Source organism: Poecilia reticulata, linkage group LG6 (assembly GCF_000633615.1).
Source record: "Poecilia reticulata strain Guanapo linkage group LG6, Guppy_female_1.0+MT, whole genome shotgun sequence".
NCBI lineage: Eukaryota > Metazoa > Chordata > Actinopteri > Cyprinodontiformes > Poeciliidae > Poecilia > Poecilia reticulata.
The window spans coordinates 30,489,316-30,505,563 of record NC_024336.1 but is presented as its reverse complement, the minus strand read 5'-3'; the positions used below and the strand labels follow the sequence as shown (position 1 = coordinate 30,505,563).

General features: G+C 37.7%; 3 protein-coding genes across 14 annotated transcripts; 2 read left to right on the top strand and 1 right to left on the bottom strand.

Moving 5' to 3' along the window:
• Positions 1–13: 13 nt before the first annotated feature.
• Positions 14–2,561, top strand: LOC103466775 (uncharacterized protein DDB_G0287625-like). 10 transcript variants are annotated; one of them, XM_017305488.1, is made up of 11 exons: positions 14–167; positions 432–467; positions 615–692; positions 833–988; positions 1,092–1,169; positions 1,304–1,363; positions 1,442–1,492; positions 1,552–1,603; positions 1,763–1,921; positions 1,964–2,173; positions 2,208–2,561. In XM_017305488.1, exons 4-11 carry the CDS (start codon positions 985–987, stop codon positions 2,311–2,313), a joined length of 720 nt encoding a protein of 239 aa, XP_017160977.1. In that variant the 5' UTR covers positions 14–167; positions 432–467; positions 615–692; positions 833–984; the 3' UTR covers positions 2,314–2,561. The 10 variants fall into 10 exon arrangements, with proteins under 10 accessions (XP_017160977.1, XP_017160976.1, XP_017160975.1 ...); XM_017305487.1 differs by having other exon boundaries at positions 14–467; XM_017305486.1 differs by having other exon boundaries at positions 14–500.
• A 106-nt stretch (positions 2,562–2,667) lies between these two features.
• Positions 2,668–7,196, bottom strand: commd9 (COMM domain containing 9). Its single transcript, XM_008412598.2, has 6 exons — positions 7,094–7,196; positions 5,962–6,078; positions 5,193–5,332; positions 4,353–4,387; positions 3,150–3,253; positions 2,668–3,059 (listed from the first exon to the last, which is right to left on the bottom strand). The coding sequence occupies exons 1-6, from the start codon at positions 7,145–7,147 to the stop codon at positions 2,922–2,924; spliced, it is 588 nt and encodes a 195-aa protein (XP_008410820.1). The 5' UTR covers positions 7,148–7,196; the 3' UTR covers positions 2,668–2,921.
• On the top strand, positions 6,112–15,429 carry sh3gl3b (SH3-domain GRB2-like 3b). Of its 3 annotated transcripts, none has more exons than XM_008412599.1 (11): positions 6,112–6,685; positions 8,016–8,240; positions 9,591–9,659; positions 10,232–10,304; positions 11,177–11,320; positions 12,070–12,203; positions 12,336–12,494; positions 13,408–13,511; positions 14,115–14,239; positions 14,760–14,813; positions 15,008–15,429. In XM_008412599.1, exons 2-11 carry the CDS (start codon positions 8,196–8,198, stop codon positions 15,217–15,219), a joined length of 1,119 nt encoding a protein of 372 aa, XP_008410821.1. In that variant the 5' UTR covers positions 6,112–6,685; positions 8,016–8,195; the 3' UTR covers positions 15,220–15,429. The 3 variants fall into 3 exon arrangements, with proteins under 3 accessions (XP_008410821.1, XP_008410823.1, XP_008410822.1); XM_008412600.1 differs by lacking the exon at positions 6,112–6,685 and adding an exon at positions 7,135–7,219; XM_008412601.1 differs by lacking the exon at positions 14,760–14,813 and having other exon boundaries at positions 6,116–6,685.
• The last annotated feature ends 819 nt before the right edge of the window (positions 15,430–16,248 follow it).

Here is a 16,248-nt window from a genome sequence, read left to right as displayed (position 1 = left end):
TATCTTCCTTTAGATCAGAACCGTAGTTCTGGATGCCTGAAGTTTGCGGCTGTCTGAGAGGAATCCTCTCCCAGACGCTTCATCCCAGCAGCTGCTGACACCTTTTTAGTTTGGCTTCTTTGCTCATCAAACCMACAACTCACTGACCATCAGATKCCTTATTGTTCGTAAGAACTGTTCTAATAAGATGTTGTGTCTGGGCAGAGAAAGTTAACTTAATCAATCTAGTTCAGTCAGTCAGGTTTATTTGTATAGCAGCACATTTCAGCAACAAGGCATTTCAAAGKGCTTTGCATCAAAATAACACAAAAATACAAAGTCATAGAACACGCAGACAGTAACTACATTTTGTCATGTTATACATTTGTAATTTAGAGACAGAAGTTGTGCCTGAGACTTTAGACAACCTTTTTTTCTTTTTCTTTTTTTAGGATTAACATCTTCAGATGAAGAGGATGACATCAGGGGTAACGGGCTTTCTTTATCTGCTTAAAGGGGCAGTATGTTATAAAATCAACTTTTTTGAGCTTTAAGACATGATGTTGTTTGAAATCCAGTTTCAAAATGTTATATCTTTTTTTCTTGGGAATTTACTTTAAATTATCTGTATAAAGTCGTCAAGCTGCCCATCCAGTCAGAAGCACCAGAGAAACTCCCCACCATTCAGGACACTAACAGATTAAATAACATTTGTAAGTACTTATGAGGCACTTTAAAGTTGTGTGTACACAACATAATTGTAACAAATTCTGGGTAATGTGCATTTTTTCTGCACTTTACCCAGCATCTTTATGAATGTTTAATATAAAATGTCCCGGTGTTCTTGTTTCAGCGTCTGAAGATGAAGCCACGTCCATTCGAGGGGAGGTTGCAGACGGTTCTCAGGACATCGACATGTCAACGTTTCATAAATAGATTTACATTTTTCCTTGATCCACCTGTCCAACTTCACAAAGTCGCTCCACTACGGCAAGCTGCAGAGGGATGGGTCAATTTATGACGACCAATCCAAATAATTTAGACTGAATTATAAAAAAATTAGTAATTTAATGCTGCTGTAATGTAATCAGAGGCTAATTCATGTGTTTCAGGCTCTTTAAATCAAACTTTGGCTTACCTTATGAAAGCCTTCTCGCAATCTGCAGGATCTCTCCACAGGGACGTTTCCAGTGAGTATTCACATCAATCATTGCACCAACAATTTAAAAGTGTTGCTAACTCCGTTACATCCCAATCTGGTAATTATTTATTTGCACACAAGACAACAGATTCAGACTCAGTTACGTGTTTTTGGTTTTTTTAGACTTAAATGGCTTTGTAGAGCGATCTAATGGACCTCGAGGATGGGAAACGTTGATGTCCAGTAAGTATCTGTCCCAACTAATCCTCACTTTTTATTTTGATCTAAGTTTTCATCGATTAATAATTTTTTGATTTTTAGGCCCTCGATATGCAAACACAGCGCCTCGGCGCAGTGACCCGTCATCTCCCAGTGAGTATACATCACATCACTCCTAATAAACAAAACTAATGTTTAGTTTTGTTTATTAGGATCTCGACATGGCTGTGTCAAAGATGAAATTCTTGATGGCTATAACTACAGGTAAAGAAACGACATAAAGCACCACATCAATAGCGATTATCTTCTTCTGGTTGGTTTCCAGCAAAATGTAGGAGTTAAACAGTTTCTGCTTTATGACCTGGTCTTGCATTGCTAGTGATAAAATGTCTAAATTATTCAAATAAATTAAAATTGTACTAGATCCAGCAGTGGATCCAGATCCAGGCACCGCAATGAGGCGTCAAGGTCAAGATCCAGGCACGATGATGCAGCATCTGGGCACCATAAATACTCCTCCAGGTCCAGGCACAGTGATAAAACATCAAGGTCGAGATCCAGGCACCGCGATGGACCTTCAAGGTCGAGATCCAGGCATCGCGATGGNCGCGATGGACCTTCAAGGTCGAGATCCAGGCACCGCGATGGACCTTCAAGGTCGAGATCCAGGCATCGCGATGGGCCTTCAAGGTCGAGATCCAGGCATTGCGATGGGCCTTCAAGGTCGAGATCCAGGCACCGCAATGGGCCTTCAAGGTCGAGATCCAGGCACCGCAATGGGCCTTCAAGGTCCAGATCCAGGCACCGCAATGGGCCTTCAAGGTCCAGATCCAGGCACCACGATGGTGCCTGGATCTGGACCTTGAAGGCACCACGATGGGCCTTCAAGGTCCAGATCCAGGCACCGCAATGAGGCCTACAGATCAGAAAATAGAGGTTGGACCTTCCCATTGCCTCAGGACGGTAAGTATTGATTAATTTGCACCAAAACACTTTTTTTTCCCTTCTCTGACATGTTAAATTTGTGCAAAATTCACTTTCTTGAGCGTTACTTTATATTCTAATGTTATTCCATCATCAAAAACATACCTGGAGTGTTGCTTTGATTCTTTCACTGATGTTTGAGGAATCTTTAAATCTACTGAGGCAGACATTTGGGGGTGCCTACATACTTGCTCAAACTGTGTGATACTGAGAAATCCTCCAGACTAGTGGCAGCAGGAATTGGCAAACACCTGGTGGAACTGCACATCTGCTGAGCTCATCATACAAGCTACATTCGAGTTCAACAGTTGTAAACAGCTTAATGGAAGAACGTTTCTGTGATGTGCTGACTTAACAGTTTATTTTCACATTAGTAGAAATGGAAACAGTACTTTTACACATGAATGATGGTTGAGTTGAATAATATTAAATGTATAAACAGAATGAAAAAAAAATCACTTTATCACATTCAACACATGTTAAAAAGTTTCCAATCGCCGGATAAATGAGACGCCAGCAGGTTTTGATGAAAAACGTAGAACTTGAGCCACGTTTTAAAGTGTAAACTGTTTGTGGAGGGAATCTGGAGTCTGTGTTCTCACTTCCCTGCCACCACAGCCAGCTGGTCCCTGATCCGTCCCAGTCCGTCCAGTATGGTGTCCAGTGACTCCCTGCTCAGCTCCACTGTAACCGTGGAAACCGGCTCCCCGCCTGCTGACGGACACGGATCCTCCATCTGAAAAGGTTTCGCATATCGAGATTCGGTTTCATGTATTGTGTCATCAGGAAGGTCACGACCTCTGCAGAGGGTCGTTCAGGTTCTCACCTTCAGCTGGACCAGGCAGGTCGGCACCGCCATCCTACTGACCGAGTCAGAACCGGTCACCAGGTCCACTCTCCAGTCCAGCTCCTTCAGCTGAGGGAGAGAGACTGAAAACAAGAGCAGAGTTTGGTAGTAACTAGTTATATCTGCTTGAGGAACTACTCTGAACTAATTTACTTTTATGAGTATTTTTACTACACTGTTTGTTTTACTTTTATTTGAGTAATTTTATAATGATGTATCTCTACTTTTACTTGAGTAAAGTTTCTGGATTTTCTACCCGCTGAATGAGAAACATGTTTTTCACCAGACACAGACCTGCAGTTTTTTAAAATAACTTTTATATGACAGAAACTGATTTGAAAAATACTGATTGATTTATATGAATTATTCTCATTTTGAGCTCTAAAATACCAAAATATTTACATAACTTTATGCTTTGGTCTGACTGATTATGTATTTTTTAAATATTAAATGTTTGTTTTGATCGGTTACTCAGAACTCGAGTAGCATTTTGACCAAATACATTTTTACTCGAGTAATTTTGTGGACCGCTACTTTTTACTTCTACTCGAGTAGTTTTATCATGAAGTATTGCTACTCTTAATAAAGTAAAATATCTGGATATTCACTGAATGAAGAACAAACTTGTTTTAATTAAAAATTCACCAGACACAAACACATACCTGGAGTTTATGAAAAAGTTTCAATAAACTTTACATTGAAAGAAACTGATTTTGAAAAATTTCTGGGTTTTATTTTTTTTGCTTGATTTTGTTGTTTTGTTGTTATGTAATTTACATAAATATTTTAATTTTGATCTTTAAAATACCAAAATTTCCACTTAACTTTATATTTTGGTCCATCTGATTGTGTAATTTTCAAATATTAAATGATTGTTATGATCAGTTATTCAATACTTGAGTTGACATTTTACCAAATACTTTTTTACTCTTGAGTAATTTCTTGGGCGGCTACTTTTTACTTTTACTTGAGTAAAAATATGTCTAAGTAGTACTACTTTTAACGTGAGTGCAGTTTTTGGGTACTCTACCCACTTCTGAACACAAGCAGTTATTTACCGAACCTTAAACTTAGAGGTAACACTGCAGCTTCTAATTAAAGGTTAAATAAATCAGCGGCAGAACATTTCCTGAAGTGTTTGTCCTCACAAGGACGGTAAAGAGAAGCAAGGCGTTTACTCACCCTGATGGCTGAGAGCTTCTGTCCTCCACGCCGGACTGAAAAATCAAACTTAATGTCAACCAATAATTTAATTCCTGATCAGTCGAAGATAACTGAGATGTCTGAGTCACTAGCTGCATTTCCATTAACCTTGAAATTGTGCATTTTGACATTTCAAAAATAAATTTGCTCAATGGAAACACGCCCATTCTGAAAAAAACTCACATTTTTCGATACTAAGTTTTTGCAGTAGGATGAGAATTTTTGAGGGGTTTGTATCAAAATTAGTGTATTTTACAATCTTATTTGCTTTTATCCCTCACTTTATCGTTAGTGCCAAACCTTTACAGACTCATTTTTTATAACATTCTGAAAATTTTGTTACATTTTCTGTGACTTTAACAAAAGCCAAGAAGCAAAACAACAATAAAAATGTTTTTGTACTGTGACAGAGTCGTTTTTACTGCTTTTGTTGTATCTGAACTAACTCAAATCAGTTTTAATTAATAATATTAAATTAATAAAAAATGGCATTTTTGACCTAATTTAAAAATTGGATTTCTTTGAATTCAAGTAAAACCTGAATATAAAGTGATCAATGTGTTAATTAAGAAACACAAAATCCAAAATATGGATATTGAGTGATTTAGCAAATGCAAGCAGGTCAAATTAATATAAATCAATGTGAAAACCACTACATTTACTTAAAACCATTGTCAGAGTTTTGTGTTTTAGAAAAATAGGATATGGAAATGGAAAGAAAGTATGAAAATAATCAAATGACTTTTTTTCTCATCCTTATCAGACCTGGAAAATAATCAAATCAGTTTGAATACTTCTTAAAGATTCAGCAAGTCTGACCTGTTCTCCAGCAGGATCTTAGTGATCAGGTTCTTCAGGTTGGAGTGGAAAGACTCTGGGAATACTGCGAGGATCTGATCCGGAGACGTCAGGTTGTGGAAGAGGACGTGATGAGACAGAGAGTGGAGGGACTGGACCAGCTAACCGACAGATGGATGGCACAGAATCAGATCAAAAATCCAAATTAAATTATGTTTTAATTTTTCTGTGAGTGGAGAAATCTGGATGCTGATTGTTAAAAATTCTCTCCTAGTTTAGTAAAAGTCACTTCAAGTCAAAATGAGCTTGATAATTTCCATTCGGACAAAAGTTGTTACAGAGATGCTCCCCTTTAATATTGCTGAAAAGCTGCCATTCTGAAAAACGTTTGACACCAAGTACAAAGTACTTTCACTTTTTTTTGCCAAACTCTTTTGCCTGTTTTTCTTGTTTAACCTGAAAGATGGACATTTTTCTAAACACAATTTCAATTACAGACACTTCATAATTCATTTTAACTATTGTTGTTTACATTTTTGATATTTTAAATGTTTTTAATTTCCAGTGTTAAGTGTTCTTTACCACTGATCTTCCAGAAGATCAGTGGTAGGTGTTCTTGCCTACCACTGTGTTCTTGCCTTTAATACTATTATGCTAGTTGGAAATGGTCTAAAAATTTGATTATTATTAAACACAATGATTTCTGTGTGTGTGTGTGTGTGTGTGTGTGTGTGTGTGTGTGTGTGTGTGTGTGTGTGTGTGTGTGTGTGTGTGTGTGTGTGTGTGTTACCTGAGCTGCCTGTGCTGCAGGGATGCTGAAGGTGGCTGCAGTGTTTTCTGTCAACCTCCGGTTCAGGGCTCCGTGGCTCTGAACACACACATCTCTCACTGCGTCTTTAGATGGAGCCTGAAACACACACACACACAAAAAAATCAGAAAATAAACATGGCCTTTAAAGGACTCTTTCACTAAAACCACAATTCAGAAATCCAGGAAGTGAGATAAAACCAGCCTTGACATAAGGTGATCAGTTTGAAGACCAAATCAGGCTCAGGAGGTGTGGCTACAAAACTTAAAAATGTCATATTCATACCATCATTTGCTCAAATGAAAAAAACATTTAAATTAAAAAAATGAACAGAAGTAGTAAATATTAAAACGTTTGAATCTGACAGCAAATGTATTCATGTTACTCTGTTTTTGTTCCACATCTTATCAATATTTATAAAGAACAAACATGACAATAGGTTAGGGTTCAACATAAGAACAATTTTCAGTGCCTGGTAAAGATTATACAATGTACAAATGAACATGTACTAATGACTTAGATCCTTAAATAGTTTTACTTATGGTTAACTTCCTGTTTGAGTTGTCATGTTTTTATTTTACAGGGACAACTTCCTGTTTAACTGTTAGCGCAAATGGAGCTTAACGGAAATCTAAAGACAAGATATTTTGAAGTACAGCTTAAAATGCATCTTGTTAAAAACAGCCCCCTTGAAGGAGGCACAAGGTATGTTTATGACGGAAATAGGAAAATGTTTTGAATATGATCGATCTGACTGAACAAATGAAGCTCCAAGTTTAACTGGTTGTTAGCCTGGTCTGGAACAGGCTAGCTGAAGTGGATAAATCGCCATGATAACTTATGAGCTACTGCTTTTATCAAAACGAGTCGAGGTTTAATTCAACCGGAAAATCCAGGCTTAATCCGATGTCCTGGTTTTGTGAAATAACCCTCCATAGAAAAACAACTCTTGTTTTCAATACAAAAAGCCGCAGATAAAGTGCTTAGAGCAGATTAAAGTAAGCAAATAACCGATATTCTTATTTTAACCACGTTTTCTAAAACACTCAGAAGACAATTACACGTTTTCCATCAAGTCTCAATTAAAAAAATATCAAAAACAACGTTTATTGCCTTTAGCAGGAGCTGCAAGTTGGTGAAATCTTCACTGCTTAGCGCAGCAGCCATGTTGACAAGACAGGAGTCATGTGATGCAACGCTGCCGCTATGACTGATGGGAAATGAAGTTCAAACCACGATGTAAGTCAACTAAGAATCAGAGAAAACTTTTTTTTATTTTAGCAGGAAAATAAAATTAATTAAATAAAATATTAAAAAACAAATCAATAAAACTACTAACCACAAATGGCGTGGATGCAAATGTCCATGTGTTACATCCCATATTTTACAGTTTGTTTTGTAATTATAACTTCAACAAAAATTATACAATGATTTACCAAAAAGAATATCTAAGTTCCTAGTAGTAATTTTGGCCAAAGCAACAGACAATAAAAAAATACAAATAAAACCTAAAAATAAAACAAAATTAAAACTACTATTAAAAAATTAATATTAATATATTAGGCAGAAAAACGATTAAGCTCGACAATATTTCAATAAAATGCAATTCAAACTTTATTGACAGACCCCTGATACACAAATAAAAAACAACACAACATAAATACCATAATAAAAAATATAATTAAGTATAAAAAAGTAATCCTATGCAATTATAAGAATTATACCATAATATTTAAGTAATTAATTCAGTACAGTTTTTTTGTTCACTGATTTATAATAACTTTATATGGACTGAGACAAAAAAAAACAGAAGTGAGAGAAAGTAGTAAAAAAATGTTTTTTATATTTTGAATCTGAACAAGATAATTTATTGGAAAGAACGGCTAACTTTAAATGAAAAGAAAATAAACAGATTTGACACAGAAAAGATAATAAATATGAGACATACGGCAAACTTCAGACTACAGCAGACAGAACGAAATTAAATTGACTGTTACAGGCTGCAGAACTTTTTCTGTCCACTTCTTTGTCGTAGGAAGTGTTAAACGGAGTTGTTTCCGGTCCAAATTTCCGGTCCTGGCCTCGTTGTGGTTGCGGAGGTGTGGGCAGGTCCCTGCAGAAACTCCCTGCGGGGGGATAACGCATCGTAGACGGGCTGAAGGCTGTCCGGATCCCGGCGGTAGCAGCAGCAGGTCCGCCGCTTGGAGCCGTCAAGATGTCCGTGTCCGGAATGAAGAAGCAGTTCCACAAAGCCAGCCAGGTAAGAGCCGAACCGAGCCGAACAGAACCAGGTTAAAACGAGTGGAGATTTAGGATGTGGGCCGTCGTGTTTCGAGGCTCCACTGCGACACAGGGCCTGGTTCCGATCCACCTGGAAAGCGTCTCCCCAGGAAAGATGCAGGATGAGGGTCCGCCTTGTTTATGTTTATTAAGATTTTTATTCCCGGTACATCAGAGTATGATGTAGGCTGCACTTTGCACTTTGTTAGGGTTGTAATTATAGGTTAAACATTAATTATCAGAAAGAGATTATGTGTTAATTCGCTCCAAAAGGTGGAGGGAACGATTATTTTAAAGCTCTGGTTTAGATTTAACAAGGCCAAACGAACTTTTCCTCTGAACTTTATTACCAAAATATTGCAATCTGACTATAAGTAAACAAAATTCTCCCGATCTTCAATGTCACCGTGGCTGTTGTAAGTTGCAGATTTGCTCCTGATATAAATAAGATATTAAAAACTTAAAAGTTTTCCACATTCTTACAAAAAAATGTGAACAAAAGTTTGAGATAAACACTTTAACGGGCGCTCTGTTTATACTTCTTCCTCTCCTTTTCTTAATTTATCATTCAGTGTTTCAAATAAGTAAGTCATGCTTGTTTCTGGTGAGAGTTGGACTTTGACAAAGTTGCCTTTTGTCACCAATTCTGTCCATAACCTTTGCTGTCAAACTTTCTTGATGCAGCTGCAGTTGAGGGTCGGGATGCAGCGATTTATCGGCCAGCCGATTTATTGGCGCAGATTTTCTTAATTTTGGAAGATGTGAAGTCAATCTTATCTACCTCAGCAAAGGTCTAAAAATCAGCCGCTTCTCTGTCCTCTTCTGCTCTGCAGTGAGAGGTTTGACTGATGGATCGGCCCACCAGGTCATGTCTGTTTGCAGTTAACACTCCCACTGTTATCAACTTAGTGACTTTCTTGTTATATTTAACGACATTTCAGATGAAAACATTGGTATCGGCCAAGATTGTAATTGGCCAGTCAGCCTTTTTAAAGATTGTTAATCGGCGATCGACCAGAAAACTGCAATCGGTGCAGTTTTTATTACGAGTTGAAGGAATGTGGTTCTCTTGGCTTCATCAGATTGTCATCTCCAGTTTATCTGGATCAGTTCAAAGCTGAGTGATCAAGGTGATCAAGCGCCTTACAATGCAGTAGTTCAGAGAGTTTGTGTCAAGCTAGAGCAGTTATCAATCTAAATTTGAAAAGATTTTCCATCTTTCGCCACTTTCAGAGGCTGAAAGTTTCAGAAATTTAGTTTTTGATTGATTTCTGAAAACTGTCTGGTTTTCTGGAGCTCTGATGTGTTTTAACCTGATTTCTGTCGGCAGCTTCTGAACGAGCGCCTGATGGGAGCTGAGGGAACCAAACTGGATGAAGATTTCCTGAAGATGGAGAAGGTGAATGTTAGAGTTTGTCTTGTAACAAAATAATAAACAAAAATAAATTTAGCACAAAAGCAAACAACACATTAGTAAAGTATATTTACACGTTAATGTTATATTAGCGCTGAAAGCCTTCGCTGTAACACACAATCTTACCAAGTATTATTTAACTAGATTTTAGTGCAAATATCTTAGTATACCTGAAATAAGACAAAACAAGTTTTCAAGAAACTTTTCAGCCAAGTATAGGAGCTTTTTTTTTACATCAGTAATTTCTTAATGTTGATTAAAATATGGCAGATTTTTTTTCTCAAGACATTTTCTCCATATTTTAAGTGAATAAATCTGCCAGTAGAACTTGTACCTTTTTAAAAATCAATATTAAGGACTTATTGATCTGAAACAAGCTCATATCTTCCTAAAAAGTTAATTTTAAGTTATTTTTTTCCTTATTTCAAGTTTACCAAGATATTTGCAATAGGAACTAATCCAAAAATAGTTGGTATAATTTTGTGGTTTTGCAGTGTACCTCTGAGATTGAAGATAAAAACCGATTGAACTTCTTCCTTCTGTGTGTTTTTCATCAGACTGTCGCAGTGATGAACGTCCTGCTGGGTGAGCTGATGTCCAGAACCACAGAGCTACTCCAGCCAAACCCAGGTACCAGATGATTTAACGCCCAGATTCACAGTCCAACCAACATCTGAACCAAAACAGATCCTGTAACACATTTTACATCATTAAAATGAATAATAGAGATGCACCAATATGAAAAATCGTAGCCAATATCAGTATTTCATATTGATAGTATGGCTAATTAGTGAAACTTACTGATATTCAATCAATATATATTTTTCTATCCTTTCAAAGCGGAGAAAAAAACACCCATTGCTTCTCCTGCGCTGTCCAAACAAACACATCATCAGTAAATACCAATATTGATGCATAAATGCTGTGCATTCCTAATTAAAAAGGCAAAGTTCTGCTTATTACAGATTCTGACAGAAATTAGCTTAAAAAAGTAAATCTTTGGAAGGTTGTGGGATGTTGACATGAGGAATAGATTTTATAATTTTAATATGAAAGCCAAGCTGAATAAAGCTGTATGCATGAAAAGCAGAAAATCTCCAAATTAGCACCAAAAATGTGAGAGAAAAAAGTTTATTATTGAAGGATCAGAATTAATTTGGATGTTTCTCCATCTCCAGATCAGAATATTATGAATTATACTTCAGATCTGAAGGAATCTGGAGGAATTTAATGGAGAAATGTAACTGCATGGCATGACATTTACAAAGCCACAAACAGAAATATAATTATTGGGAAAATATCCCCATTTGAAATAAGCTCATTTAGGATGTCACTCATTTATAGAAGTGTGATTTATATCGCTGATATGCACAATAAAGCCCACCCCTTGTCCTCAGTGGCAAAACTTCTTTTTCCTGAAAGTGTTGTGTTCAGAAATGAAACTGATGAAGCAAATTAAAATGAATAAAAATGTAAATTGAAATGTGTTCTTGTGTCTGCAGCCTACAGAGCTAAACTGAGCATGATCAGCACAGTGTCCAGGATCCGAGGGCAGGTGCGGACGGTGGGATACCCGCAGACGGAGGGAATGCTGGGGAAGTGCATGTTGTTCTACGGCCAGGAGCTCGGACCTGCTTCTGAATTTGGTACACACAAATTAAAATAAATTTAAACAAATTAATGAGCACAGGTGGGCAGAGTACCTAAGAACTGTACTCAAGTAAGAGTAGCACTACTTCAACATATATGAAGTGTATATGAAGTAGTGCTCAAGTCAAAGTTAAAGGTAACCATCCAAGAAATGACTCAAGAGTAAAAAAGTGTTTGGTAAAAAGTCTATTCGAGTACTAAGTTATTGATCAAATTATCAATCATTTAATATTTAAAAATTACATCATCAGACAGATTAAAATATAAAGTTCAGTGGAAATTTTGGTATTTTAAGGACCAAAATGACAATTATTCATAGAAGTAACAAAAAATAAAATCATCCCATAGAAAATGTTTCCACATCAGTTTCAATACAGAAACTGAAAATGAAACTTTAACAAAAACTGCAGGTTTGCGTGTCTGAGGAATTTTTGGTTAAAACATGTTTGTTTTTCATTTAGTGAGTAGAAAATCCAGAAATTTTACTCAAGTAAGAGTAGATATACTTCATAATAAAATGACTGAAGTAAAGGTAAAAAGTACAGCGTAGTAGAAATACTCCTAAAAGTATATTTTTTCTAAAGTGACTCAGGTCAATGTAACTAGTAATGGTCAGGTTAATGTAACAATGTAACTAGTTACTGCCAAACTCTGTTGATGAGACACCTGCAGATGTGTTTGAACTCTTCGTCTTGACTCTCCTGCTGTTTTTCTGCGGTCGTCCTCTTCCTCGCCTCCTGATCAGGCGGCGCTCTGATGGATGTGGGTGGAGCTCTGCAGAAGGTCGGCCAGACCAAAGACGCTCTGGACGTCGGCATCAAGCGGACGTTCATCGACCCTCTGCAGGGGCTGCAGCAGTCAGACATGAAGCAGATCAAGGTGAGCCGCCATTAAATCCCACCTCGAGTCTTTATTCGAACTGAATTAGATGAGCTCATTTGTTATTGGTGCTAGGATCTCGGCCAGCAGGACGTCTGAAGCTTGTTTACGTTTATCTGATTGGTTCCTCAGCACCAGCTGAAGAAGGTGAACAGCCAACGGCTCGATTTTGACTATAAGAAGCGACGAAGAGGAAAAGTGTCAACAGAAAGTGTTCGGCTGGCGTGGGATAAGTTTATGACATCCAAAGAGCTGGCGGAGAGGAGCATGTTCGTCCTGCTGGACAGTGATGTGAGTTGGGAACCAGATGTTTATTCTTTTACTGTTTCTGTTTAATTTTGTTCAACCTGTACTGCAGGAAACCATAAGACAAATCTGAAGGAAGTTTGGGACTAATTACCAGAAAGAATCTTCATGACTTGGTTTCCAGGAAGACATTAAATACACTTTTCTGCATGTTAAATCCCCCAAAATGTCCAGCCATTTTGATTCATCTCTAACTTTCAAAATAAAATTAAAAAAACGTTTTTATCTAGTATGACTTTGAAACACTTCAATCCTTCACGGAAATTAATTTTCACCAATTTTAACCACAATATCAGCTCTTAAAATCTTAGTTCAATTTAGACAAAAAAAAAGGTCATACAGAAGGATTCAGTCAGTTACAATAATATAAATAATAATAATAACAATAACAGTAATAATGGGTTTTATTTATAATGACATTTATGTCTTTACATCTCAAAGGGCAACAAAACAAAAAAACAAGCAAATTAAATGAATAAAAATAACAAAATAAATGAATAAATAAGAGATTAAAACAAATATCTAAAAAAGTGAACAAAAATTTTTGGCTAAAAAGAAATGTCTTAAATTAATTTTAAATAGAATCTAACTGGAATTTTTCTAACTCTCTCTGACACTGAGGGCAGCACAATCCACTGACTGGTTAATAAAGTAATAGAATAGAATAGAATAGAAAATACTTTTGTCTTAATTAAATAAAATAATTATTAGTTGCATTTCTTCACATGTGCATTGAGAATGTTCCAAATGACCATCGAACTGGGAAAAAAGGCGTTTTTCTGTCTGATTAGCACCGATGACTTAAAGGAGAACATCAGTAGAGATGATGAGTTGGACTTGATTCACGCATGGAGTCAGGAAGCTGTGGTACCGATCCGCTCTGGTGTTTCTCCTGCAGGTGGATCTGATCGGCCCGCTGGCTGCTCTGATTGCCGCTCTGCTCGACTTCCACCGCAACGCCCAGCGCGTCCTGCTGGACCTGCAAAGTGACCTGCAGGCCAGGTGAGTTTGGCTTCGTGTAGCAATGCACCGATCCACATTTTCCCCTTACGATACCGATATCTGAGGTTTGGTATCGGCTGATACCGATCTGATTCAGAAAAACAGCTACTTAAAATATTTCTTTTTTTAGAAAACACAGAGATAAATGTACTGAATTACGACACACTTAAAAGCACAAATAACATCATGAGCTTGGTCAAACATGTATAAACAAATCAACTTTAATTTGTTCAGTCAGTGCAGCTGGGAGTAAACCAGACTATGTAAAATAAATAAAAGAAACTGAAACAGACGAAAACAACATGTTTGGTCAAACATGTAAAAATAAACTGCTGCAAACTTTCTTTCAAATGGTCCAGACGATGGAATTACACATTTTAAATATAGTGCAAGATAAGTTATGAAGCCCTTATGGATTGGACACATCCTCACCAAAGCCAATCTAGAATTTTTTTCAGTATCGTTTCCAATACAGATATTGATATCGGATCAATGAATTTCTACATTAGTGGGAAAAAAACAGATGTTTATTGACATCCTCTTGATTATCAGAACCATCAGAATTAAAGTGCTACATCTGTCTCCACATAACCCTTACATCAGGTTGACTGCTGCCAGTAACAAACCAGCTCGCCAGTTCAGATCCGAAAAGATTCGGGTGGAGGGCGACCCCAGCGGCACCGTCGGGTTTTACCACCAGCTGTCAGCTGCGGCTCCTCGGCCCTCAGGTCTGTTCAGAAACTTCCTTCATGTTGAACCTTTTTAAAGGTGATTAGAGGTCAACTTTCTGAACCTGAACAAAAACAAAACATCAGTTATTCAGGTTCTGGAACATCATCATCTCACAGATGTTCTGGTCTCCCTAAACTGGTTTCCAATCGGTTGGTTCAGACAAGCCAGCAGCAATTAGCAAACACCTGATGCGACTTCTGAGCTCATCATATGAGCTGCTTCTCAGTGAAACGCTGTTAAAGGGTTAATGGAGGATGACTTCCTAAAGCCAGAGTTTCAGAAAGCGCAGGAGTTTCTTAAAGAGACAGGAGCCCAATTTCAAGGTGGTAAACTTGTTTTAAGCCATATTTATTTGTTTTAAGTCATATTTATAACAACTGAAGGTAGCAGTTTTATAGCACTTAATTGTGCTATAAAATCATTCTAGTGGCTGGAAAACACATAATATTGCCCTTTAAGGCTGATCTGCGAGTGTCTTGTAAAACGTATTTTTGTTTTCATCCAATCTGGACTCAGGAGAAGAGAGCTCAGTGATAACATCCAGCCCAGACAGCTTTATCTCCAACTTTGGTGAGAAAACATCATCAGGCTGTTTTAGCAGGGATCAGTTTCCCCAGTGAGATTCCAGTGTCTTCCACTCGTCTTTTTTTTTTTTTTTGTCTGAGAAGTTTCAGAGTTTTCAACCTGAGTCCAGCATCAGCGATGAAAACATCTGAGGTTTAACTGGAGGCTTAACTGCATTTTCCTCTCTGATTTCCTCTCAGCTGACTGTAAGCTGCTCCTGAATCAGCCGTGTTGCCGAGCGATTTACTCCTTCACGTCGAAACGCGACGACGAGCTGGACTTCAGCGAGGGAGAGGTCATCGTGCTCACCGGCCAGGTGGACGGCGACTGGTACGAGGGAACGCTCGGGGAGCGATCCGGGCTTCTACCTGTCAGCTACGTGGAGGTGCTGGTGCCTCTGCCGTTACCGTGACAACGTCTCATCGGACTCTGGAGCCGGATGTCGGGTCCGACTTCTGATGATATGCAAGTTCTGACGCGTCTGTTTGCACTTTTCTATAAGTGAATCCATTACAAAGAGAAACGGGGTCGACGGGTGCCTTCAGGAGAATCCTTCTCACTGCATTTTGTTCTTCTTTTCATAAATCGTATTTTATAAAAACACAAAGGAAAAAAAACTTCACATAGAGTTTGTTGAGTTTCCACTGGACCTGACTTAATGCTCAGTTTTTGGTCTTCAGAGGTTCAACTTCTTCAAGTTCCAAGGCTTTATCTCTTACACTGCAAACACTCTTCTTCTTACCAGGTATTGTTTTATCTAGTTTCTAGTGTTTAATGTAGTTCACTTGAAATAAGACAAAACTAACCCACAAGTAACTTTTTACCAAGATGTAGGAGCTTATTTTAAGTAAATGTTGATGAAAGAGTGCTAGTTCCACTGGCAGATTATTCAACTTATAACAAGACATTTTTAATCGAAAGAAATGCCAGTGGAAGAAGTTCTTTTTAATCTATATTAAGGAATTACTGACTTATAAGAAGCTCCTGTATCTTGCTGAAAAGTTACTTACAAGTGTACTAAGATTTTTGAGCTAGAAACTAGACAGAAAATACTTGGTAAGTATAGTTTGGCCTTCAGTGGGTCGAAAAGTGGCTCAAAATAAAAAAAGTGAGCAAAAATTTAGAAACTATGTGTGAAACACTTAGTTGGCCACAGGATCCATCAGCTGGTAGAACCACATCCAGCAGAAAAAGCTTTCAGCAGGATTTATTTTACTTTCCTGTACTTCTTTGAAGGTTCCACCCCAGCATTTCAATCAATTTGAGGTCTGGGCTTCGACTAGGCCAGAACAACACATTGATGCTGCTCTATCTTAGATTTGCTGCTGTGTTTGGAGTCATTTTCATGTTGATGACCAAACTTCAGCTGTTGGACAGGTGGCTTCACACACCTTTGTATATGGAGGAGTTAATGGTTGCCTTGGTAACTGCAAGGTGGCCA